Below are 23,926 nucleotides of genomic sequence, written 5' to 3'. Positions count from 1 at the left end.
TCTGGGTGAAGCACTGCGGGGCAGAGGATTGGAGGAGGGAGGGATTGGGGTCCCAGAGGCAGGATCTGCTGAGGAGACTTACCTGGGTGACTCCGGGCCAGCAGCCCAGCAAGTTTCTTAGGCAGGGCTCATGTGTTCTCTGAATAGCCCCAAGTCTGAGGGGAGGGGGACTTTGTGCACTGCTTGTGCTTCAGACACAAAGCTCCTATTGGCCAGAAACCATCCAATGGGATTGTGCTGGGGACCTTCTCCCTCCTCCCTCAGGCTTGCAACTGCTGCAAGACAAAGAGGGAACCCACTGCTGCTTTTCTGAGTGGGCCTGTGGAGGCGGGGCAGGCAGGGAGCCAGCCTGAGGTTTCCCACTGTATTCCCAGGCCAGATCTGGAGATTTGGTGGGCCGGATCCAGCCCATGGGCCACATTCTGCCCAGCCTTGACATACACACAATAGTCAAAATAAGATAAAACTAATTTATAAAAATATTCCAGTGGAAAGAAAGAATCTGGATGACACGGCTTTGCAGCTGTCATGGCAGCTGGCTTTAAAAATACACTTCCTACCAAGGAATACCAAAAGGCCACAAAGCTTATATACCCCTGTTTTGTAAAACCAATGTGTGGGGGCTGGGAGTGCAGAATGGGGGAAACGGGGTAATGGCAAGACAATCAGTCCAAGCAGGTGCACAGTTTAGTTCAGAGAGTCAGATGTGATCTGATACCAACTCAACGGAGCAAAAAGGAAATATAGTGACAGAGTGCAACGAGTGCCCAAGATTAAAGACAAATATTTTTAAATAGCTCACATTAAAAGCAAACTGGCTTGTAGAATATCAGCTGTAAGATATGCTGGTGTGTTCCTAGTAGCTCCAGATAGCACAAGCTTCTGCTCTTTCCTTCCTGAAAACCCAGACACCACAGAAAGCTGCATATAGAAAGGCCTCAAGCTCTTCCTCTTTCTGCCTTCACTCTGTCCTTCATTCATAACCCTGGTCATTCCCCTGCTATGTATATTCTTCAGGATGGGGAACTGAACTCCAACAACCCAACCGTATCTGGCAGAGAAGAAACATTCAGCCTGCTCTGACCCTTCCGCATCTGCCAGCAGAGGGGAAGATAATGCTGTGAAGAAGAGGACTTGTGAATTTAATTGGCCATCTCCCTTTTACCTCGTAGGAAGGGCTATAAATGCTCAACTGGCTTCATAGCCTGTTAATGCACCTGCTAGGCTTAGGTTTGGCTGTCAGAGCAATAAGGAGAATCCTGTTTCCCCTACCTTACTTGCAGCATACATCCCATAGAACCCCAAACCCTTACTGCGTGACCCAGAACAGTGAATAGAAGAGACAGAGTCTCTGGCTAGGTAGGGAAGCGGCATGGGTGCAGGAGGACGTGCATCAGGTTGAGGTTATGTTGGGAATGGGTGCAGAAGGAGGGACAGAAAGATTAAGTTATGTGGGAAGTAGGCACAGGAGGGAGGGCAATGGGTGTGGGTTATGTGGAGTATGGGGCACAGGAGGGGAGATGTAATGCAGCAGCCTATTTTTCCCACCTCACAATGCCTGGGAGATTACTGGGAGTCTCACGTTAATGTGAACTCTTTCAAGCCTTTTCAGATCTTGTTTAATTTTCTTTGCACTTTTGGGCAACATCTTAGGACCTTATTGTATATAGACCAGGCTCTTTCCTATTAAAAACAAACAAAAAAACAAACAAACAAAAACAGGGACTGGCAGACAGAATAAAAGCCTTGCTGTGATAGCTCAGATTTACTGACTTGGGTACTTTACTCTCAATCCATATTTGCTTGTCCAGGAGATGTGCCTTTTACCTTAACAACATGAAGTTTGGGCAGGAGGTTGCAATCAGCAAGCGTCAGCTCATCCCCATCCAGAAACTTGCGCTTTGATACTTTCTCCTCTTCGGTGCTGTCTGCATCAATCTCTTCAGGCAGAGGTGTTTTCAGATAGTCGTCCAGCTTCTTTAAAGCCTTTGTCAAACCTCTCTCAAGGCCTTTGTCAACAAACAAATAAATTGGAGGGTGGGAAGAAAGAAAGAAAGGCTTAGAAACATTCTCCTTCACACGTCCATTGTGATGAAGCTAAGAGCACATGTTTTGGCGTGGGGTTCTGTTTGTGCGGCAGCCCAGTGGAATCTGGCTGTCAATCAGTAACATGAGAATTGTCTCCAGGTAAAGCTAATCTGCCAGTGACATAGGTGGCTGTTAAGAAGGGTCCCTCCCTCCTATCAGTAGAGCAATGCAGAGGGACTCTGGAAGGAGAAAAGGAGGTGTGGTTATGATGGTCCTACACTGCATTGATCCTAGGCTATGATTTTGGTCTACTGCAGCCATTTGATATTAAGGTAAATTGTCTAGATCTCAAGGTTGTTATAGCTGTAGATTATATGGGGTGAATAGCCACATACACAGGAATTGGGCAATGCCTCTGTACCCACCCCATCACAGTTATCACTGAACATCCAGCTAAGAGGGTCAATGAATTGGAGTTCCCCAATTCCAATAGCACTAGTCTAGCCTGACACTATTTCAGTCAATATCATACCTGGTCCAGTACTTCACGTTCATTTTTTTCTTTCATGTACATTCATTTAAAATGGCAGGAATGTCTCACAAGATGTCACCCATAATGCTACAGTGTCATGTTCTACCAGTCACTTAGCAGGTACAATGTGATTGAAATTAAAGCTGTTTGGCCACAATTAAATGTAATGCCACACATAACATTCGTGAAATTCAGCTAGTTTCAAACCCTTCCAGTTCCAGAATTGAATTTGGGCCAAGTTCCCCTTACAGTCAATTTTGAAGGGGTTGTACAACAGAGAGGAGAATTTGGACCTTTTGATTTAAGACTTACTAAAGGCTAAACAATGCAGTCAGTCCTACTACACACAATAAACTCCTGTTGACCCCAGAACAATAAGATACATCATATAACCAACGTGCTAAATTTTCCCACAAAAACGTCAGCCCCAGGTGCAAGATGTCTGTATCTACACTTTACCGTCCTGAGAATGATATTTTACTCATCCATTAAAAAGAGTGTATCTGCCTCTGGTGACTGAGTAGAAGTTTGCAAGTTATTACTTGGATGGAAGCCTCCTGGAACAGGAATCATCTTTTTGTTCTGGGTTTGTACAGCTTCTAGCAAAATCCCTAGCTGCCAACGTACTATAAATACTCAATGTATAATTAGTAAAAGAGCAATATGGCCCAATGGAGGATAAGAGCCAGGGCCTCAGGTGTGCCTCTGCCCCTGAAGCATTACACTTTTATGCCTAATCCTGCGAAGTTTTGTATCCATGAGCTACTTTGCTCAATGCTTATGTCTAAATTTGTGCTGCAAGAATTGATTCCCAGTTGGTGGAGACATGCCTCCCCTATTTCTGCTTCAGCTAGTACTCTAATAATATCAAGGCAGCCTGGGTAGCACAGGGGATGGCTTGGGCTAACCACCCATACCTGTACTCAGGGTCTCTGAATGGGTACGTAGGCAGGCAGTTATCCTGCACTATCTCCCTTGCTATCCTAGCTACACTGCTATTCTTAGCTGGTGGGTATTGTCTATGCAAGCTAGGAATCACCCCTCCCAACTCAAATATAGACATAGTGGATGTACATAAGTCTTTAAAGGACCAGCCCTTTAAACACATCTTGTGTGGTTCAAAGTCCCCTTAAAAGAGCTGGAGAATAGACCTTAACAGGGGAAGTCTGCCAGCAGAAAGCTGGCACATGGGGCTCTATTACCTGTGTGGCATGAGGGCAGAGAGGGTATATTTCCAGAGCATGAGGGTGGAGTGGAAAGAGAGCACTGATATAACATCCATTGTGGCCTCACGGCAGCAGTGACAGCTAACACAGGTTGCCTGTTGCCCTCCCTTCCACTAGGGTCTGGTGCCCTTAGATCAAGGAACCGCACCAAGTCACTGTCACTGCCACACTCAGGCATTGTGGAGAACCATCATGGTCTTATTGTTTGCCCTAAGAAACTGCTGCAATCCCAGCTGAACCCTTTTGCCCCCAACAAACATGGGAGGAAGGGTTAGAATTTCGTGGCTGAAAGCAAAGACACGAACATGATTGAAGCGCTGCCATCTATAAAACAAAAGTGTTGCCATCCCTAATTTAATCAGATCCCAAATTTAATTTTGACAACATTCTACTGTCAGATTCTGGCATTATGATCTATAATCGCCTGCAGCTGCTTTCTGCTTCACAGCTCATATTGAAAGGTAATAAGAACGTGCCATTTAATATACCCTCATGCAGCAACAAAGGGAATATTTAACAATCTCTTTTTGTTTTGACCCTTAACACCTGTTGAACAAAAAGTTTTCTTTTTCTTGGTCTGCACCAGATAGTATTCTCTTTACAGTGAACTCATTTGGAGACAATGGAATTGAATTACTCTGATTTAATTCAATTTAGCTCACTTGGATCTTTAAAAACTGGCTCAGCAATGAGCATTTTCCGATATCCCCCAAAAACCCAATAAAATCTTTGGTTTTGCTAGCTCATCTGTTTTACATTTCCAATATGAGACGAAGGTATTGCACAATACTGGGAAAATGCATTAAGTGCATTGTAAGCTAGACTGTAGAGTCAGATAGGTGTGTTTGTAAAGACAAGGCAGAGGCAAGGTGTTTTTAATGGAGCTCTTTTCTGGAACTCATTCATTTCTCTTGCTGCTATCACTACATCAATGTGTCTTCAGGCTCTCTCAGAAACAATGGCTGGAGTGATGCCTGTTGGGGAGAGTAGAAAAGTAACATGGATGTGAATTCTCCAGGGCTCTTTAACCTCTGAAAAGGCATTTTCCCAAGAGAAAAACAACAGTCATGAACATCACTAAATCTGCTCTCTGTATTTTTTTCCTATAAGATACCTTTGTCTACCGCAATACATATCCTGAGGCATGAGAGTTGTGACTCTGGAGTGTTGTGTGACATGGGGCAATTGATGTTTCATGAAAAGCCAAGGATGAAACATCGAGACAGGTCTATTATTCCAGCAAGAGAGAACTTCCCCAGTCCTAAACTGGTTGAGATAATGCTCAGTCCATCATAAGGAAGTAGGCTAAAATTATCAAAAGCTCTTCAGGGACTTTGGCTCGAACCTCAGTTGATTTTGAAAATGTTATCCCAAATCACAACCCCTGAGACCTCCAATCCAAATCCACATGCTAGACCCAGAGTGTTGACAGCTTTGTGAATGGAACCCAATTCCCATGGTTACCATGGCAAGTACAAACAATGTCAACCAGCGTCATTCAAGATAAATTGTCTGCAGGCCCATCAATGCGGATGGGAGCGAAAAGGCAACTGTTCAGGGGCATGGTAATGAGTGAGCTGGGAAGATGCTAATGAAGATGCTAATGGGAAGATGCCTCATTAGCATAATGGCGACAGCACGCAATTTGAAAGTGCTGCTTTCAAATCACATGCCACCCATGTAGACAGGGGCTTTTTGAAAGGACTCCCCCAGACTTCAAAAGCCACTTCTTCCTATTTGGTTTTGGGCAGAAGGGGTTTTTGAAGTCCAGGGGGGGTCCTTCCAAAAGGCCCCCATCTAGACAGGTGGTAGTGTTCCAAAAGCGGTGCTTTGGAATTGTGCATGGTTGCCATTATGCTAATGAAGTGCTGCATATTCATGAAAGTGCCTCATTAGCATCTTCCCAACTCGTTCATTACCATGCCGCTTTTGAAAGGAAGGGGATAGCGTAGATGTAGACTTCAAGTTAACTAGATCCTCTCCAGAGGAAGCAGAGTCACAGCACAGATCTAGGAAGAGGCAGGTGGGTAGGTAGGCATTAAGACCTATTGGTGCCCCAGATTTTCAGGAGCCCTACACAGCTGCATATTCAGCATACGGGTAAGGATAGGCCCACTGGGGCAGCAGGGCTAAGGCAGGCTTTTCTGGCCAACTCTCATTTTGCAGTACTCCTGGAAGGAGCTGGCAAATCCCTGGAAGGGGTGTGTCCCCATGTGCTTCTCCTGCCAGAGCACCACCTCCACAGCTCCCCTTGGCTGGGAACTGCAGCCAGCTAGCTGAGGGGCAGTAACTGCAGCTTGGGGCAGGGAGTTGGGGTGTAGGAGGGGATAGGATGGGGCATCCCCTCATACACCTCAACCCCCTCACCCCACCTCCAGAGCTGCTGACAGAGGGATTCCAATTGCTTTCAGAAGACACCTAAGGTAAGGCCAAACCTCCCCCACTCTTACCCCCATCTCTCTGCCCCAGACTCACTCTCAGAGCCTGCACCCCACATCCCACTTCCCCCATACACCCCAACGCCCAGCCCCAAGCCTGCACCCAAACATCCTTCCAGAGCACAGACCCTGCACCCTCTCCTGCACCCAGACTCCCTATGTCCCCTCTTGCAACTAACCCCCCTGCCCTAGCCTGATGAAAGTGAGTGAGGATGACGGAGTGCAAACAATTAAAGGAGGGAGGATGGAATGAGTGTGGGTGGGGCCTTGGAGAAGGGGCAGAACAGGGAAGAGGCAGAAGTGAGCAGGGCCTTTGGGTTTATGCGATTACGCAGTTGGCAATCCTACCAGATGGGCACGTGGAAGCCCTGTCAATGCCAGAAAAGCTCATCAACAGCACAGCCAGCAGCTCTCTGGGCACCAGCCAGAGCAGGAGCAGCCCCACACAAAGATCAGGTGGACTGCATCTATGTATGCACTGCTTCTGTGGTACTAGGCATTATACCTTTAAGAGCTAAGCTCCCCCTATGGGGAGTCTGGGTGGGGCACTGTGAAGCTCTGGTTGTTAAGCACAGCCAGCTGGAATCAGAGTACCGGACACAGAAGAAAGCAGAGCTTTTGCTAGCCTGTTACGCAGCGAGTGATTGCTGAATGCCACCTCATCCAGAGAGGCATACAAAAAGATCAGTGAAAATTTGACACCATTCTTTACAATTTTCCTTGTCCCATCCTCTTACAGCTTTGTACAACTTTGTCTAACAACCGCTGTGAGCCAGAGAAATAACACTTTACAACCTCAGAGAAATCACAGAACATTTAATTACCATCTGCCAAATACACAGGGCGAGGTTCAGTTTAGCCAAAGATACCAAATTTACATTGATGTCTTGTTTTCAGGAAAAAACTACTTTGTGCTGAGCAATAAGAGTAACAAACTCTGATATGCACAGAATAATAAAGCTTGTAACAATAACTGGTAAAATTCTGCTGCCAGATACTCTGGCATAAATCTTGAGTAACTCCGCAATATCCAAAAATTTGCTTCACTTTTTCACAAGATTAGTACAGAATGGAATTTGGCTCATTTACTCAAATCTCCAGGCAAAAGGCTTCCTTAAACACAGGACTGGACACAAGATTGGGAAGTATAATCCAAGAAGAAAATTTGCAGGGAAAGGGTTACACAATAAAGGCTTGGTCTATACTAGCCAGATAAGTTGATTGCAGATACACAATTCTAACTACGGCAATTGCATAGCTAGAACTGACTCTTCTGCAATCGACTTACCAGGCCATCCTCACTAAGGAAGGTAGAAGAGTTCCTCCCATTGACCTCCCTTCCACCTCACTATTGTGAGGAGTACAGAGGTTGACTGTGGACCCCTGATAGGTCAATTGTGTGCATCCCTACCAGGTGTGCAAAATCGAACCCAGGAAGATCAACCCTGAGGAGGTCGATCTTCCAGGTAATGTAGACATGGCCAAAGATTCACTGATAGCTTCTGAGGGTGAATTCCTGGCCACACTGAAGTGAATCAGAGTTTTGCCATTGACTTCAATTAGGGCAGAAAAGGGCAAGGGGTGGCAGATTTTATCCACAGATTTTAAAGCCAGAAGAGACTGTTTCAATCAGGCCTTCTGGTGGCCATAAAAATGAGAACATCATAGGTCTTTTCCATATCTTATTTCTATTATTTGAAACAGTAGTGAAGTGGAAATTTACTACATATAGTAAAAATGTTTGGAAAAAATAATTGCTTCAGACTAACCAAATCCAAAACTTGGATAAGAGTCAGCAAAATAGTCTCCTTCCTCCTCATGAAATCCCCAAATGCCTCCTTCCAACATCTACTCATATCACACAAAACTTACTGCAGATTCTCTGCAGACTTAGCATTAAGTCTTGAACAGCTGCCGTGCCCTACTTGTTCATTGTGGCCTCAGTCATCTGTAGTGAGGTCTGGGCCACGCCAACCTTGAGGAAGCTGCAGTGCATTCAAGTGACTGGTAGGCCTGACAGCACAATGGAGATCAACAGAAAGGCAAGAGCTGATGACAGATGGGAAATGATGTTGGGGAGCGTGTCTAACCTGGAGGTTCAGCCAAGGAGTTGATTAGGAAAAGAAAAAGAGCAGAGGAGTAGATCATGTAGGTGGAATAAATGGGAAGGAAGGAAGGAAGATGTCTGAGGGGCTGGGTGGTAATATAGCACGTCAGCACACCTGAATTCACTTCTCAGCTCACCCCAAAGCTTCTTGTGTGACCTTGGGCAGAATCGCAGTCTTTCTTTCTCTCCATTTCTTACATGTAAAATGGAGATAAGAGCATTTCCCTACCTCCCGGGGATGCTGCGAGGATAACTACATTAGCGTTTGCCAATAACAGGGGGCCAGTAAAAATCTAGTCTATAAAGACAGCACAAAAGTTTGTGGGGAAGGAGTAAAAAGCTCCCAGAAGCTTGAATGAGTTCAGAAAATCATCTGAATATGATAGCTTTCTCTGAATTGAAGTTCTGGCTCCCTAATAATTAGAAAACAAAAGGGCTACAGAAATCTCCTCGTGTCCCATGACAGTGAGAATGTTTGTTGTGTTATCATTTTGAAGACTGATAGAGAACAGGGATTTCTGCACACATTGAACCTGCAGCTCATGGAGCCCTTCATCCTGGAGGCTACCGGGGCAAGGGGTGGGGACTATTCAGCAGCTATTTCTCAATCTAAATCTGAGGTCTCCTGCCCTCTTTTATTTAACTGAACTGCTGAAATTCAGTTGTCATCTTATTTTGTTCACCACCCTCTCTAATCTCAGTTACCCCAGTGCAAATCCACAGAAGTGCCACTGATTTACCTCAGCTTTGCACCAGAAAAAGGCAGAGGAAAATCTAGCTCTTTTTTAAATCTGATACCAGAGACTTCACAAATGAACACATAAATAGGGATGTTGGTTCTGCAATATTGCCAGGACATTTTATAATCCTGATAAGAGGGCTCCTAAAGCTGGGACAAGCAGGCAAACAAATAATTTAAGTATTGAACTATCATGGTACTGAGATGAACCAGTGCAGATCTGACAGCAGAATCAGGATTTTCATTCGTATTTATAACAACATGAGATATCAAGGTTGAGGGGGTACAACGCAAGTGGCTCTTTACGGGATGGAATGCCACTTTTGAAACTACAGTGATAACCAAGCTTCTAAGCTGTCAAAACAAAACAATGTGAATTCCTTTGTATTTGTCATGTGAAACCACCCCAGAATGACCCCTGCAGAACAGCAGGTTCCTTAATTGTCAAGCCCAAGCGAGTTTAATAAACTATGATCTGTGTACAAAATTAATTGTGCTTGCCGCAGCTACCCTGGGTCGCTGACTGATGCTTATTCTTTTTACTGCTCTTTTCTTCCTTGCTCCCATTAAGATTTATCCCATAACACACGCAAATGAACTTGATGAAATATGCAATGAGGGAAATGGGGGAACAGCACATAAATATTCGCAGTCTCATACAAACAACCTGAGATTTATTTTTCCTTTAAGAAAATAAACCACCTTCCTTGATCACTTCCAGATTCATGGTGTTTGATATTAGAAGAGACACAACACTGTTTTCTGGTAGGAGAGGAAAAACAACATAGAACCAGCAATTTAAGGTAAGAAAATAAGATAATTTTACTAATCAAACAGTCTGATTAAAGACCAGGGATCCATATTGTCAACTCCTTCTCTGCCACCTACTCTTCCAAACAGACTCAAGCTCTGTATTATAAACTTTACCCGGATACAACTGCCCTTTAACAAATGGACACACTAAGGGTATGTCTACACAGCAGCCTTATTCCACTGCTACATGCAAAAATGCACTTTTGAAATAGCACTTAGCTATTTCAAAATACAGCATCTACACTCATAGAACCTATTTCACACTATGGCTTATTTCAAAACAGGCTCTATTCCCTGGTTTAACAGCATCTTTTTCAAAATTGCTGTTCCTCATTACCAATTCCAAAATAAGCCAACTGCTTTTTGAAAGTATTTCAAAAGAGCAGTTGAATTGTGTAGATGCTAGGAGAGGTATTTTGAAATAATGGCTATTATTTTGAAATAACTTTGCTGTGTAGATTGACCCTAAGACTGCAATGTGCCCTTTGCTGTAGTAAGCAGGGAATATTTTTGCCTTTTCCTTTAAAAATGAGTTCTTTTTCTGTCTATAATTTTTAGGGATCTGTAATTATGGTGCTTGAAATTTATGCCACTGTGCTGATTCTGATGTAGGTGTTTTACCCTGATCTCCTTTGGTTTTCAGGGAGTGTCTTCACTGTGATGCGGTTGCAGTTTGTGCAGACATGTCTCAGCTATCTTTTCTCTAGCTAGCTTGGGAATCAGAGCAAGGTAACCGTGGCAGCATAGGCTTCAGCATGTACAAGCAAGCCTGGAATGCTGGCTAATTACTTGGGTGGCTAGTGGGCTCTGGACTTCATAATGCCGAGGCTTCATTGCTCAGGTACCTGAAAGAGCTAGAATAAAGCTGGATCCAATACGTCTACATAAGCTGCAATGTCATACCGACATATGACTGAAATAAAATTTCTTCTCCTCTTCTATGCTATCTCCTTTTCCCGAGCGCTCTCTTCCAGACACATTCTCTCTCCTGCAAATGCCTTAGTACCAATCCCAACCTTCTTTCTCCAATGACTGATGAAACCATGACTTATGTTTAAAGTACAATTTTCAAACAGTGCCTATGTGATTTAGGAGCCCATGTCCCATTTTTCAAGTGATTTAGGCACTTAAGGCTATGTCTCATTAAAAATCAATGGGACTAAGTCACTTTGGCACTTCTGAAAATGTCACCCTTCATCCTTAAGTTGCTGCTTCCACCACAATCCCATGACAAACAGTGTGATACTGGACTGGGGCCACTGTGGTACAACTGTGTCAAGTTCAAAGCACTGAATAGCAGCCATGTTGATGGATAGTGTGGCGGAAAGGAGAAGGAACATCACCCCCACTGACTTCCCATCATACCCTTAGTCAAAGAAGAACGATCCAGTGGTGACGGTACTCACCTGAGCCTGGGGAGACTTGCTAGCTAGTTCCTACCTCTTCTATAAGCTTTTCTGTGTGACCTTGGGCAAATCACTCAGTTTTTCTGTGCCTCAATTCCCCGTCTGTAAAATGAGTATAATAGTACTGCCCTACCTCACTGGTGTGTTGTAAGACAACATACATTACAGACTGTGACAAGTATCAGAGAGGTAACCATGTTAGTCTGTATCTTCGAGAACAACAAGGAGTCCTGTGGCACCTTGTAGACTAACATATTTTGGAGCATAAGCTTTCGTGGGCAAAGACCCGCTTCATAAGATGCATGAGTGGGTGGGAGAGTTCAGAGGAGTATTTAAAGAGAGGGGTCCCAGTAAAAGGGAGGGCCAGAGCTGGCAAGGCCTATTCAGTCAGGGTATTTCTACCCTTCATTACAGACTGTGAGTTACTCAGCTAATCAGGGGGAGGGGCATATCAGAACCTAAGACACCTGCACAACTTTTTAGCTATGCTTCACCCTCACAGATGACTTTGCAACCTCCTCCAAATGGACTGTCATCTTTGGCGAGGGGGAAGCTCCACTACTGGCATCCATGTTGCCAGGAACAGTGAGGAGCCAGCCATGAAAGGCTTAGCCAGAGAAAGATCAGAAACTGTGGCTGCTTCTTTGAAACGTATTTCAATGGAACTGAATTTAGAATTCTGGGAATGTTAGACTCTTCGATTCCCCAGTTTCAGGCAGGCTGATAATATCACAAAAACAGGCTTCATCACAGTGTTTTGCTTTTATGCCTGGATAAAACCAGGCAATGCAGATGCAATTTTAAATCCTTTGAAAAGAAAGATGGATGAATATCTTCCCAAACCCCCGTAAAGTTTCACATTTCAGTTGGCTCTGGTTCGGATCTGAAGATCCAGGTTTATCGCTAGTGGAAATGGTTTACTTATGCTTATTCTGGTTTACAATGGAGGTGTAAAACACACTTAATCAAATGGTTCTAGGGCTTGTTTTGAACCAAGGAAATCGGATTTGGAAAGCAGTTAAAATGTATTAAAAAGGGTTAAAATCTAAGGGTTTGGCCCGTGTTTTTAAGTCGAGGTAATGGCAAAATGTAAAACCACTATTCTAAAGCTGCTCCAGGTAAAACAACTACTGACTTGTATTTCACAAAACACCTTCATGCGGCAGGGACACACAGATGTATCTCAATCCATGAGCACTTCCCAAAGGGCTTTATTCTGACCTCAATGGAACTAGCTTAATACTGGTATCACGCTACATTTATTTCAGTGGTGCGACTCCTGATTTGCTCCAGTGTAATTAAAGAAGAATGAGGCCCTGAATTAATAAAACCACTGAATTTATTCATAATGCAAGATTCTCACTCCAGAATCCCCATTTAGCTGCTGCATGTTTACTCAGACTACTCTGTGTTGTTTGCTCATCAAACAACAAACAAGAGCTGCTTCTGGAAGCAACAAAAAGGCACTAACTACAGAAATATTCTGGGGAAAACAAGAGAAAATATTAAAGTGCTCTGCCAAACTTCTAGTCACAGTGCTGTGGGGACCCCTTGTGTTCTACTGTTTAAGCAAGGAAAACGGCTCTTTATATGTTTACTATAGGTTTCGTGTTCTGCCATGCACACAAGGGGCAAATTCTGCTATAATTTACAGCAGTGTAAATCCAGATGCTTGCCACTGATTTAAACCAAGTTACCCCACCCGGATAGTGGTGTAACTGACAGCAGAATTTTGCACAGAACATGACCATTAATACATGAACATATTTAGAATAATAATACAGCCACATAGATTGAAAAGGGCCTGATTCTTCTCTTGCACCAACTGCTATGCTAATGTAACTCCATGGAGTTCAGGTTTTCTCCTGACTTGCGGGGGCGATGGCAACGGAAGGTGAGAGTAGGAGAATCAGGCCTAAATATTGTCCTGCTATTTAGGCCAGGTCTACACTAGAAGGTAAAATTGATTTTTGCTATCCCAGCACACAGGGAGGTCATAGAATCATAGAATCATAGAAGAGTAGGACTGGAAGGGACCTAGAGAGGCCATCGAGTCCAGCCCCCTGCCCTCATGGCAGGACCAAGCACTTTCTAGACCATCTCTGAAAGTCATTTATCTAACCTCTTCTTAAATATCTCCAGTGATGGAGATTCTACCACCTCCCTTGGCAATTCGTTCCAGTGTTTGATCACCCTGACAGTTAGGAACTTTTTCCTAATGTCCAACCTGAACCTCCCCTGCTGCAATTTCAGTCCATTGCCTCTTGTTCTAACCTCAGAGGCAAGGAAGAACCAGTTCCCTCCCTCTGCCTTATGACACCCTTTTAGATACCTGAAAACTGCTATCATGTCCCCCCTCAGTCTTCTCTTTTCTAAACTAAACAAGCCCAATTCTTTCAGCCTTTCTTCATAGGTCATCTTCTCTAGACCTTTGATCATTCTCGTTGCTCTCCTCTGGACCCTCTCCAATTTCTCCACATCCTTCCTCAACTGCGGTGCCCAGAACTGAACACAATACTCCAGCTGAGGCCTAACCAGCGCAGAGTAGAGCGGGAGAATGACTTCTCGTGTCTTGCTCACAACACACCTGTTAATGCATCCTAGAATTATGTTTGCCTTTTTCGCAACAGCATCACACTGTTGACTCATATTTAGCTTGTGGTCCACTATAACCCCTAGATTCCTTTCTGCTGTACTCATTCCTAGGCAGTCCTTTCCCATTCTGTATGTGTGACACTGATTGTTCCTTCCTAAGTGGAGCACTTTGCATTTGTCCTTATTAAACTTCATCCTGTTTACCTCAGCCCATTTCTCCAGTTTATCCAGATCCTTTTGAATTATGACCCTATCCTCCAAAAAAGTTTCAACCCCTCCCAGCTTGGTATCATCTGCAAACTTAATAAGTGTACTTTCTATGTCAATATCTAAATCGTTAATGAAGATATTGAACAGAACCGGTCCTAAAACAGACCCCTGCGGAACCCCACTAGTTATACTTTTCCAGCAGGATTTAAAACCATTAATAACTACTCTTTGGGTACGGTTATCCAGCCAGTTGTTCACCCACCTTATAGTAGTCCCATCTAAGGTCAATGGGAGAAACTCTCCCATCGATTTCCCTTATGCCTTGTAACTGCCAGGAGTATCAGGGTTGAAGGTGGTGCCATGACAGTTCGATTTAGCCCATCGCCACTGGGCACGCTAATTTGAACTCTGAAAAATCGACTGCCAGCATGTTGATCTTTCCATACGTGTAGATGGGCACATTGACAGGGGGGTGCAAAGGGAGTACTTGCCCCCAGATATGGCCTGTCAAAGGGGCATGGAGCTCTGGCCACTGCCACTGCTATTTGGGCAGTGCTGCTGTGGGTGCCCACAGCTGCAAGAGAGTCAGAGTGGACAGCACTGCTGTCCAGGTGTCACTGAGGTCTGACTGCCCATGGCCTCACCCCTTCCACTCTTGGCCATGCCCCTTCTGGGGTGCAGAGCCTGGCCCCCCTTCCATATTGCCCCAGGACCCATGGCAGCTATTGGCACTGCTGAGTGTAGACATTCCCTGAGACTGTAAGCTTTCAAGGCAATAACCTTTTTCAGGGTGTCTGAAAAGGCTACTGGCACCACGTAACTATAACAAAAGCAGGACACATTAATTTAGATGTCTTACCTCTGCTAGGAGAACTTTAGACTAAGGCATCGGGAACATGGTAGCAGAGAGTCAAATGCCACTGAAGCCGTTAGCTTCAGAAAGGGGAACAACACAAAAATGAGGACGCTAGTTAAATGGCAATTAAAAAGGTACAGTCACAAAAGTGAAATACTTGCAAGCTGCATGGAAACTTTAAAAAAGCACCTTATTGGAGGCTGAAATAACATTTATACCTCCAAATTAAAAAACACAGTAAGATGAACAAAAAGTGCCACAATGTCTAAACAGCAAAGTACAGGATGAACCTCTCTCATAAACTCATCTGACAAAGCAAGTTTTGGCCCATGAAAGCTTAAGCTCCAAAAAATCTGTCAGTCTATAATGTGCCACAGGACTTCTCATTGTTTATGTGGCAAGGATGATCTGATGAATATAGTGCACATAGATATTCAACAAGCTTTTGATGAGGTCCCTCATCAAAGGTTCTTAAGAAAAATAAGCAGTCATGGGATAAAAGGGAAGTTCCTCATGTGGATCAGTAACCCGTTAAAAGACAAAAAACAAAGAGTAGAAATAAATGCTCAGTTTTCAGAATGAAGAGAGGTAAATCGTGGTGTCCCACAGACATCAGTACTCAGACCAGTGCAGTTCAATGCACAAATCATCTGGAAAAAAGGAGTAAATTCTGAGGTGGCAAAACAATGAAAAATTACCTGAGATTTTTAAGTCCAAGCAGACGCTGAAGAGTTACAAAAGGATCTGACAAACCTTAGCTATCCATATGTACTCATGGATTCTAAATTAGCTGTGATGACTCAAGAAAGAGCTCTTGGAGTTATTATGTATGGGTGAAGAAAGTAAATCAGAAAGGGTTACAACACAAGATCCTGGGGTCATCCAATTAAATTAATGGTAGGTTTAAAACAAAAGGAAGTACTTTTTCACACATTATACAGTTAACATGTGGAACTCATTGCCAGCACATGTTGTGAAGACCAAAACTAGAATGGGGTTCAAAAACAAACTAGATAAGTTCGTGGAGGAGAGGTCCATCAATGGCTATTTGCCAAGATGATCAGGGGTGGAACCCCGTGCTCTGGGCATCTCAGCCTTGCTGGAAGTTGGCAGTGTATGACAGAGAACAGATCATAGACCTGTTCTGTTCATTCCCTCTGGAGCACCTGGCATTGGCCACTGTAAGAAGACAGGATACTATGCTAGCCAGACCATTGATCTGACCTAATGTGTCCCTATGTTCTTAATGGCATACAAATTTCTTTGCTGGTTTCAAACGTCTCAGCCTTAATTTTTGTTGTGATCTAATATTTTCAGTTATACCAGCTCCCATCATTTAAAAATTATGGATCAGATACCCCAAATTTTACTGCAAAATCATGAGATCTTAAAATAACATTGTGTTGGTTTCCTTTGCCTCTTTGCTTTTAAAACTTTGCAGTTCTCATACCAGGCTTTTCTCTGCAACAAGGAGGACTAGAAATTTACCACAAACAACAAGGAGTCCTGTGGCATCTTAATCTGAGATCCTCATGTAATCACTTGCCTCCATGAGCTACATTGTTTAGAGAAAACACCAAATATTGCAAGACTGACTAAAATCACTAGAGTGGCAACATCGTTTTCCATCTATGTTTTATCAATTGACCTGCACTCTGGTTCTTCTACAAAGACAATTTTCATCAATAATAGTGAAAAATATTTTTCAGGAAAAAATATGTTATGACCCATTCCTGCTCCCCTTGAAGTTAACTGGAATTTTGCAGACTTCTGAGAGAGCAGCATTAGGTCACAGAATTCTATGTCATTAGACATTCTGCTCTATAACAACATATCCAGGAAGGCAATAAAGTGTGTGGGTAAATGTAAGGCTGTAAGTAATCCTCCTGGAGTCAACGGGGCTACTCATGTACTTAAATTTAGACATGTGTTTAAACAAAATTTCCTGAATCAGGGCCATAATTTTCCACAAATTCATGTCCATGACAACTATAGAGAGGCCTTGATTCTGATTACACTGAAGTCAATGGAGTTATGTCAGTGTGAAAGCAAATTCAATGAGATCAAAATCAGACCCTCAGTGCCTATAACAATCTCACAGTCCAGAAAGGAGGCCTCTGTAGATGTGGTACTGCTTACAGGAAGGGCAGCAGGGAAGGGAAAGGATCACTGAGGTAATGATGCTTGAAACTGAATGTTAAATAATAATGCAGTTTAGTGACTTCTGCCACCAGATTGTTCTAGTCCTCTTCCAGGTGCTCTGCTGACCCTGCGTGTGAGCAAGGGAGCTCAGCTGGGAAAGAGAACAAAGCCTCCCAGTTGAGCCAGCGACAGGACTTGGAGGAATATTCAAGCTCAAAGGGGAATAATGGCTTTGTTAAATATATCTACCAACCTGGTGATCAACTTTTCAAAAGGCAAAATTAGAACACATGGAGCAGCCCTGTGCTCTCTGTGGCCCTGCCCCAGCCTTTTCCCTTCCCTTGGGTTCCCACTCCTTGCTCCTCCTCTTCCCAGAAATATCTCCCTCCCCACACTCCCAGCTAGGCCAGAAGCTGCAGCTGGGCCATGATAAGAGCTGAGAGGAGCCCTGGACCCTACCCCTTCCCTGGGGTGCCCGAGACCAGTCCCTGGCCTATGTCACCACCCTCTGGGCCCTGAGGCCTTCATCCTCCAGCATTCATGTCAGTAGAAACTTTGCCACTGATTTCAGTGAGCACAGGACCAAGTCCTTAGTGTGCAGAGCACTAGTAAGAAGGGTCAAAGGTACATGGTAAATTGTGCAGCTGCTTGCCAGATTATATTTAGCCCATGGCTCTGTGATTTATGACATTGCTGTCACCACTACGTAGTGTTTGCATATAAAAAATACCAGGACCAAAGTGTCTGAAAAGAATATATGAGGCCATAATTCTTCTTCTGTTATGCATGGTCTGTATGTACAATAAGTATTGGAACTTTCCCTGTTTATACATAGCTAGCCTGTATAAAGTGATTTTTACAGACACTAAAGATTTCATGATAAGTTTCATGAGCATCCAGCATTAGGGCCAGATTTAAAATGGGGATTCAGCTCCTTTGAGCTTCTCATTAAGTGAAAAAGAGCCAGATTCTCATAGTAAATGGCTGGTGGGGGAGTGAACAAGTTGGAGCTAACTTGTGACCAGTTGCCCCTCACACCTGTGTAGGGGGTACTGGAAGAGAGAGGAGGAGTTCTACTTTGTTATGCCGATCCTCAATATCCAAGAGATAGAGCACGGCATAGGCTGCTTTACTTCACAGTGGAACTGGAGCCAGGGCTATCAGAGAGCTGTAACCAACTCTGTGATGACCCCCTTCCTCTCTGGGACCTGGAATAGCTTGAGAGAATCTGCCCTCCCCACTCTGCAGTCTCATCACTACGGTAACCTTTCTGTGTGGCATACATTCCTTTAGAAGTGAGCTGATGTTTTTCTATTTATTTACCAAGGTACATGATGGCGTCTAGAAAGGATCAGAACACACAGACACAGTGTTCATACTGTGCGTGTATATTCACCGCGGGACTGACACGGCAACTCCATGGAAGGCAGTGGAACTAAACTAGCATAAAGCCAATGTAGGTCAGAGGAGAGTCAGTCCCTGCACGTATGTGCGCATACATACATATATATATATATAGCACATAAAGAGGGAGAGACGTTTATCACCTCATATGCTTAACCACAAAGTGTGATGTAGCTGCCGAAGGAGGTGAACGGCACTTAATCACATGCAAATTAATGATTTAATGCTCTTTTATTTTTGGGCCCTTGATCTAAATCCAAACCAGACCAGTGGAATCCTCTGGTCAGACGGCTGGAAATTCCACCGAATTAAATCACGTTGGTGGTCTCCCAGCTCCGATCCTAGAGAAGAGCCGTACAGTAAAACATCCTCTAGTTCTGCTAATGAATGCGCCCACCCAAGCAGGATCCAGCGCACCTAAGAACTTAATTCATGAACAGCTTTTAACCTCATGAATGAAATCAAAGGGCTCATTCTGTGAACCAAAGAGTGTACACTTTTAGAAAGAACTAACTGCAATTGGATGGTCACTCTGCATCATCCCCTTCATGAGCAATATAGAAATGAAAAAAATAATCATATTACTGAACACGTACGTGGTTTTTCAGGTAATTAATCCACAGGACACTCCAATGAGAAGGTAAATAGCTATTCCTATCCTCCTTTTATAGAGCTATTGGTCACACAAAGAGCCAATGTTAAAACTCATAAGATCCTGGCTGTCAGTCCTGCACTCAGACAAGGGGTTATTGTAAATATCGGACAATTAAATGAATCTGCTCTCAAGTGAGGCAGGAAAACTCAGATAACTAAGTCTAAACAGGAAAAGAGCTCTGTATATGTTTGAAAGCTTTTCTCTCTCATCAGTAGAATTTGGTTCAAAGAAGATATTTCCTACCCACTCTGTGAATCCAAGATCAAGATCACACTCCTTGGATTCTTCCTAGGACTTCAGTCTATGCCATCAGCCAAGCAGGAGACTAAATGTTCATGATTTCAACCACAGCAGTGAAGGACAGAACAATCTAGTTACATTATCCAAGCAGGAAGTGGAACTATTCCTGTGCTGTGAAGACCCCTCCTTTAGAGAAGCTTGTTAGGAAATTATTGGATGATGTGGGGAGGAGGGGGTGGAAGGAATCAAGTCTGTTGTAACTGAATGGGCTTGAAATAATAAATATGCACACTTTCTTTAAACACAGCTTGCCACATCCTGAGAATCTGGAATCAATTCCTTCTCTTTCAAGATGCTTAAAAGTGGTGGAACTTTGATATGGCACGAGTATGTTTGCTTCTGGGCTTACAGCCCGAGCCAGCCTGTTCCAACCCTTTCAACATTTTTATATTAAAAGACAGCAAAGTTAGAAAAATAAAGAAGGAAAAAAAAGATCAGAAATTCAGAGAAGTATTAAATTGGGGCATCCTTGGGGCCAAATATGTCTGGGAAGCAAATGAATAGTGATCTACCACATCTTACTGCATAGCGCTATACCAGAAGGCTATCACCTGCTTCTGTGCCAGGCACAAAATTTAATGGATGTGCCAAAGGAATCTCTGCAAGGACCCAGCAAAAATTATGTTTTTCTGTTAATGTTAAAGTACTTTTTTCCTCAAATGATCCTCTGATTCAAAATATCCTGTGATACTAAAGCTGATATAGAACCGAAAACTCTATCCTATGGAAAATTCCTATATTTAAAAAATAGTTCCAAAAAGGAATAAAAGGGCAAAAATTTTCCCACAAAATGAAAATTCTGGAAAACTGCAATTTGGTACCATTGAAACATTTTCTTTCAGTAGTAAGCTAGACCAGGTGTATGAGGCAGTATCTTTTATTAGGCAAGCTTCTCTTGGTGGAGACTTTAAGTGCCACAGAGCTCTTCGAGTCTGGAGAAGGTAAAAAGTGTCCAAGCTAAATATAAGGTGGGGCAAACTGTGACACATAACGGATTCATATGTTTAGGAGACCATTTAAAATGAAATGGATAATCAAACACCTCTGAGCTACGTCTACACGTGAAGCCTACATCAAAGTAGCTTATTTCGATGTAGCGATATCGAAATAGGCTATTTTGATGAATAACGTCTACACGTCCTCCAGGGCTGGCAACGTCGACGTTCAACATCGACGTTGCGCAGCACCACATCGAAATAGGTGCTGCGAGGGAACGTCTACACGCCAAAGTAGCACACATCAAAATAAGGGTGCCAGGCACAGCTGCAGACAGGGTCACAGGGCGGACTCAACAGCAAGCTGCTCCCTTAAAGGGCCCCTCCCAGACACAGTTGCACTAAACAACACAAGATCCACAGAGCTGACAACTGGTTGCAGACCCTGTGCGTGCAGCATGGATCCCCAGCTGCAGCAGCAGCAGCCAGAAGCCCTGGGCTAAGGGCTGCTGCACACGGTGACCATAGAGCCCCGCAGGGGCTGGAGAGAGAGCGTCTCTCAACCCCTCAGCTGATGGCCACCATGGCGGACCCAGCAATTTCGATGTTGCGGGACGCAGATCGTCTACACATGCCCTACTTCGACGTTCATCTTCGAAGTAGGGCGCTATTCCCATCCCCTCATGGGGTTAGCGGCTTCGACGTCTCGCCGCCTGTCAATGTTCACATCGAAATAGTGCCCAACATGTGTAGCCATGATGGGCGCTATTTCGAAGTTAGTGCTGCTACTTCGAAGTAGCATGCACGTGTAGACACGGCTCTGGAGATGTACAACAATGAAGGTTTAGGGCTGGTCCATACTGGTAACTCACATTGGTATAGCCTCATCTCTTGTGGGGCGGGGAGTGAAAAATTCACACCCCTGAAAGGTATGAGCTATGTCTACACCACAAAATGTCAATCTGATTTATGTTAGCATACAGCCACCACCATTATAAAATCATTTGTGTGCACGTACATTTGGCACCTCATGTCACTGATGCTTGTATCAGTGCATTGAACTGGTACGCTATGAGTGTGGGCATTGCAAGACAGACCCTGAAAGCCAGTAACCGTCAACATAAGCAATGTAGTGTCTACACTTCCATTGTGTTGACCTAATTACATTGACTGACTCTGTGCAGCTGAGGGAGATGATGTTACTAAAATGACAGAGAGAGGCACTTACGGCAGTGGGAACCAAAAGTAAGTGACGAAGCTTCCACAGCTAGGTCAACACAGAGTAGCTGACATTGACTTAACCATGTTGTGTACACCAGGCAGATAGTTTGGGGCAACTTCTCCAACCCTCATGCTTTTTGGCAGAGGGGGTCCCACAGGGTCCAGGGTGGCCTGAAGAATTAGCAGGGGGCCTGGTGTTGGCAGCAAGGATTGCGGCTGTCCTTGCACTCATGGATGGTGGTAGAAAACAGAGCAACTTGACCCCACCCCACTCTACTCCCCCAGCTCCCAGCTACATCACTTGAGGATGGAGTAAGTGGTAGTACCACCCTCTGCACTCACTAGTTCCAGGAAGTGGAGCGACTCAGCTCGGAGTCAGGAGAGTGCGTGCAAGGGCAGGCCTGATCCCTGCTGCCACAGCTCAGGCCAGGTTACTCAGAGGAGGAGATTTGGGCAAGAGGCGGAGTGGGGGAGAAGGGACAGACAGGGGTGGGCATGTCCTGGGCCCTGAACCTCCTTAGGGATGGCCCTGAGACCAGGCCATAGCTATGCCAGCTTAACCCCTGATATTGACCTAAGTACCATTATCAGGGAGGTTGGTTACATGTGGTGAAAGGAGAACACCTCCTGTCAGTGTAAGTAGTATCTGCACTGAAGCACTACATTGGTGCAGCTGGATTGTAGAGTTTTAAATGTAGGCAAGCTTTTAGTAGGCATCAGGATGCTTTACAAATTGTTGTACTTCAAGCTCAAACCAGTGTCCCTATTAAGTCCTTAACTTTTAGTGTCCAGCAAAGTTAGGAATGTAAGTTTCCAGGCTAATCTGGGAGCAACAGACCTATCACACTTTTTTCAATAGTGTCATTGTGATACATTTCATTCTGACTTTTATAAAGTGATTACATTACCTATATAAAGTATACATCATATTACATATAATATAAATATGTTAAAATTAATATTTTAATGCAATATAAAAGCCAACTTGAAATTTACTGAAACAACGTAGAAACAAAACCTTTCGACATTGTCCAAGAGAAATGTTTTGACTCTTATCCACTTCGTGCTCCGGGTTTTGACAAAATTGGATTTTTTTTTAATTGAAAACAGTTCAGGAGAAAATGTGCTTACCCCCTCTAACTAAGAGTAAAGCTTTCTGCTTTATATATTCACCCATTTGCCAGCAGAGTGCACCACAAACCTTAAAGCAAATGGACAAATGTAAACAACAACAGTATTTATTTGCGGTCAGAGACACTAGGGCAAGCAACTGCATGTCTTTGTTTCCATAGCAACTTCTCTGTACCAGTAAAGCTTCCAGGAAAAGAAAAATGGCTGCCTTAGCTACTTCAAGCCCTCAGTTTCTTTCACCAACTTCTTATTGTCTTACCAATGCAAAATCAAACATTACCAGGAACTAGTTCCCCATCAATGGCACTGATGAAGCTAATGCATAGCCCACTACAATGCAACCCCCCACCTGTGAGAAACAGGCTGCTTTGATTTATTTGGGGAATGCAGTAGGATTTATTAATCCTTACTTCAAGAAGCTTATCACCCTAAAGCCGTGTCTACACGTGCACGCTACTTCGAAGTAGCGGCACTAACTTCGAAATAGCGCCTGTCATGGCTACACGCGTCGGGCGCTATTTCGAAGTTAACTTCGACGTTAGGCGGTGAGACGTCGAAGTTGCTAACCCCATGAGGGGATAGGAATAGCGCCCTACTTCGACGTTCAACATCAAAGTAGGGACCGTGTAGTCGTTGCGCGTCCCGCAACGTCGAAATTGCCGGGTCCTCCATGGCAGCCATCAGCTGAGGGGTTGAGAGACGCTCTCTCCAGCCCCTCAGCTCAATGGTGGCCGCATGGAGCGGCCCCTTAAAGGTCCCCTCCCACTCCCTTCCTGTGCAGGAAGCTGAGGGAACGTGCAGGCGCAGCCCAGACACGTGGCCAGCCTGCACATCCCTCAGCCAGCACAGCCACCCACCCAGCTGCGATGGCTGCCCGGCAGCCCCCCCAGCGCCCCCAGGGGACCCCCCCCAAGGGGAGCCAGGGCAGCCAGCCCAGCCAGGCGGGCAGCCAGGCTGGCAAGCGGCAGCGGGGCCCCTCCTGGATGGAGGCCGAGCTGCGGGACCTGCTGGGGCTCTGGAGCGAGGAGGAGGTGCTCCAGGTAATGGGGAGCAAGAGGCGGAACGCGGATGCGTTCGCTCAGCTGGCCGACGGCCTGGCTGCCCGGGTTCACCCTGCCCGCACTCCTGATCACGTCAGGAGTAAGGTGAAGGAGCTGCGGCAGGGTTACGCCCGGGCCCGGGATGCGG

General features: G+C 44.6%; 1 protein-coding gene across 2 annotated transcripts in view; it reads right to left on the bottom strand.

Annotated features, from left to right (window-relative positions):
- Positions 1–23,926, bottom strand: part of CLIC5 (chloride intracellular channel 5) — a 125,221-nt gene that overhangs the window by 5,594 nt on the left and 95,701 nt on the right. For both annotated transcript variants that reach the window (XM_074991366.1, XM_074991367.1), the window contains exon 5: positions 1,828–2,009. In XM_074991366.1, coding sequence (XP_074847467.1) covers positions 1,828–2,009 — 182 coding nt within the window. The remainder of the gene's footprint in view (positions 1–1,827; positions 2,010–23,926) is intronic.

The sequence above is a fragment of the Carettochelys insculpta genome, chromosome 3 (genome assembly GCF_033958435.1).
Source record: "Carettochelys insculpta isolate YL-2023 chromosome 3, ASM3395843v1, whole genome shotgun sequence".
Lineage (NCBI taxonomy): Eukaryota > Metazoa > Chordata > Testudines > Carettochelyidae > Carettochelys > Carettochelys insculpta.
This window is presented reverse-complemented; position numbering and strand designations above follow the sequence as displayed.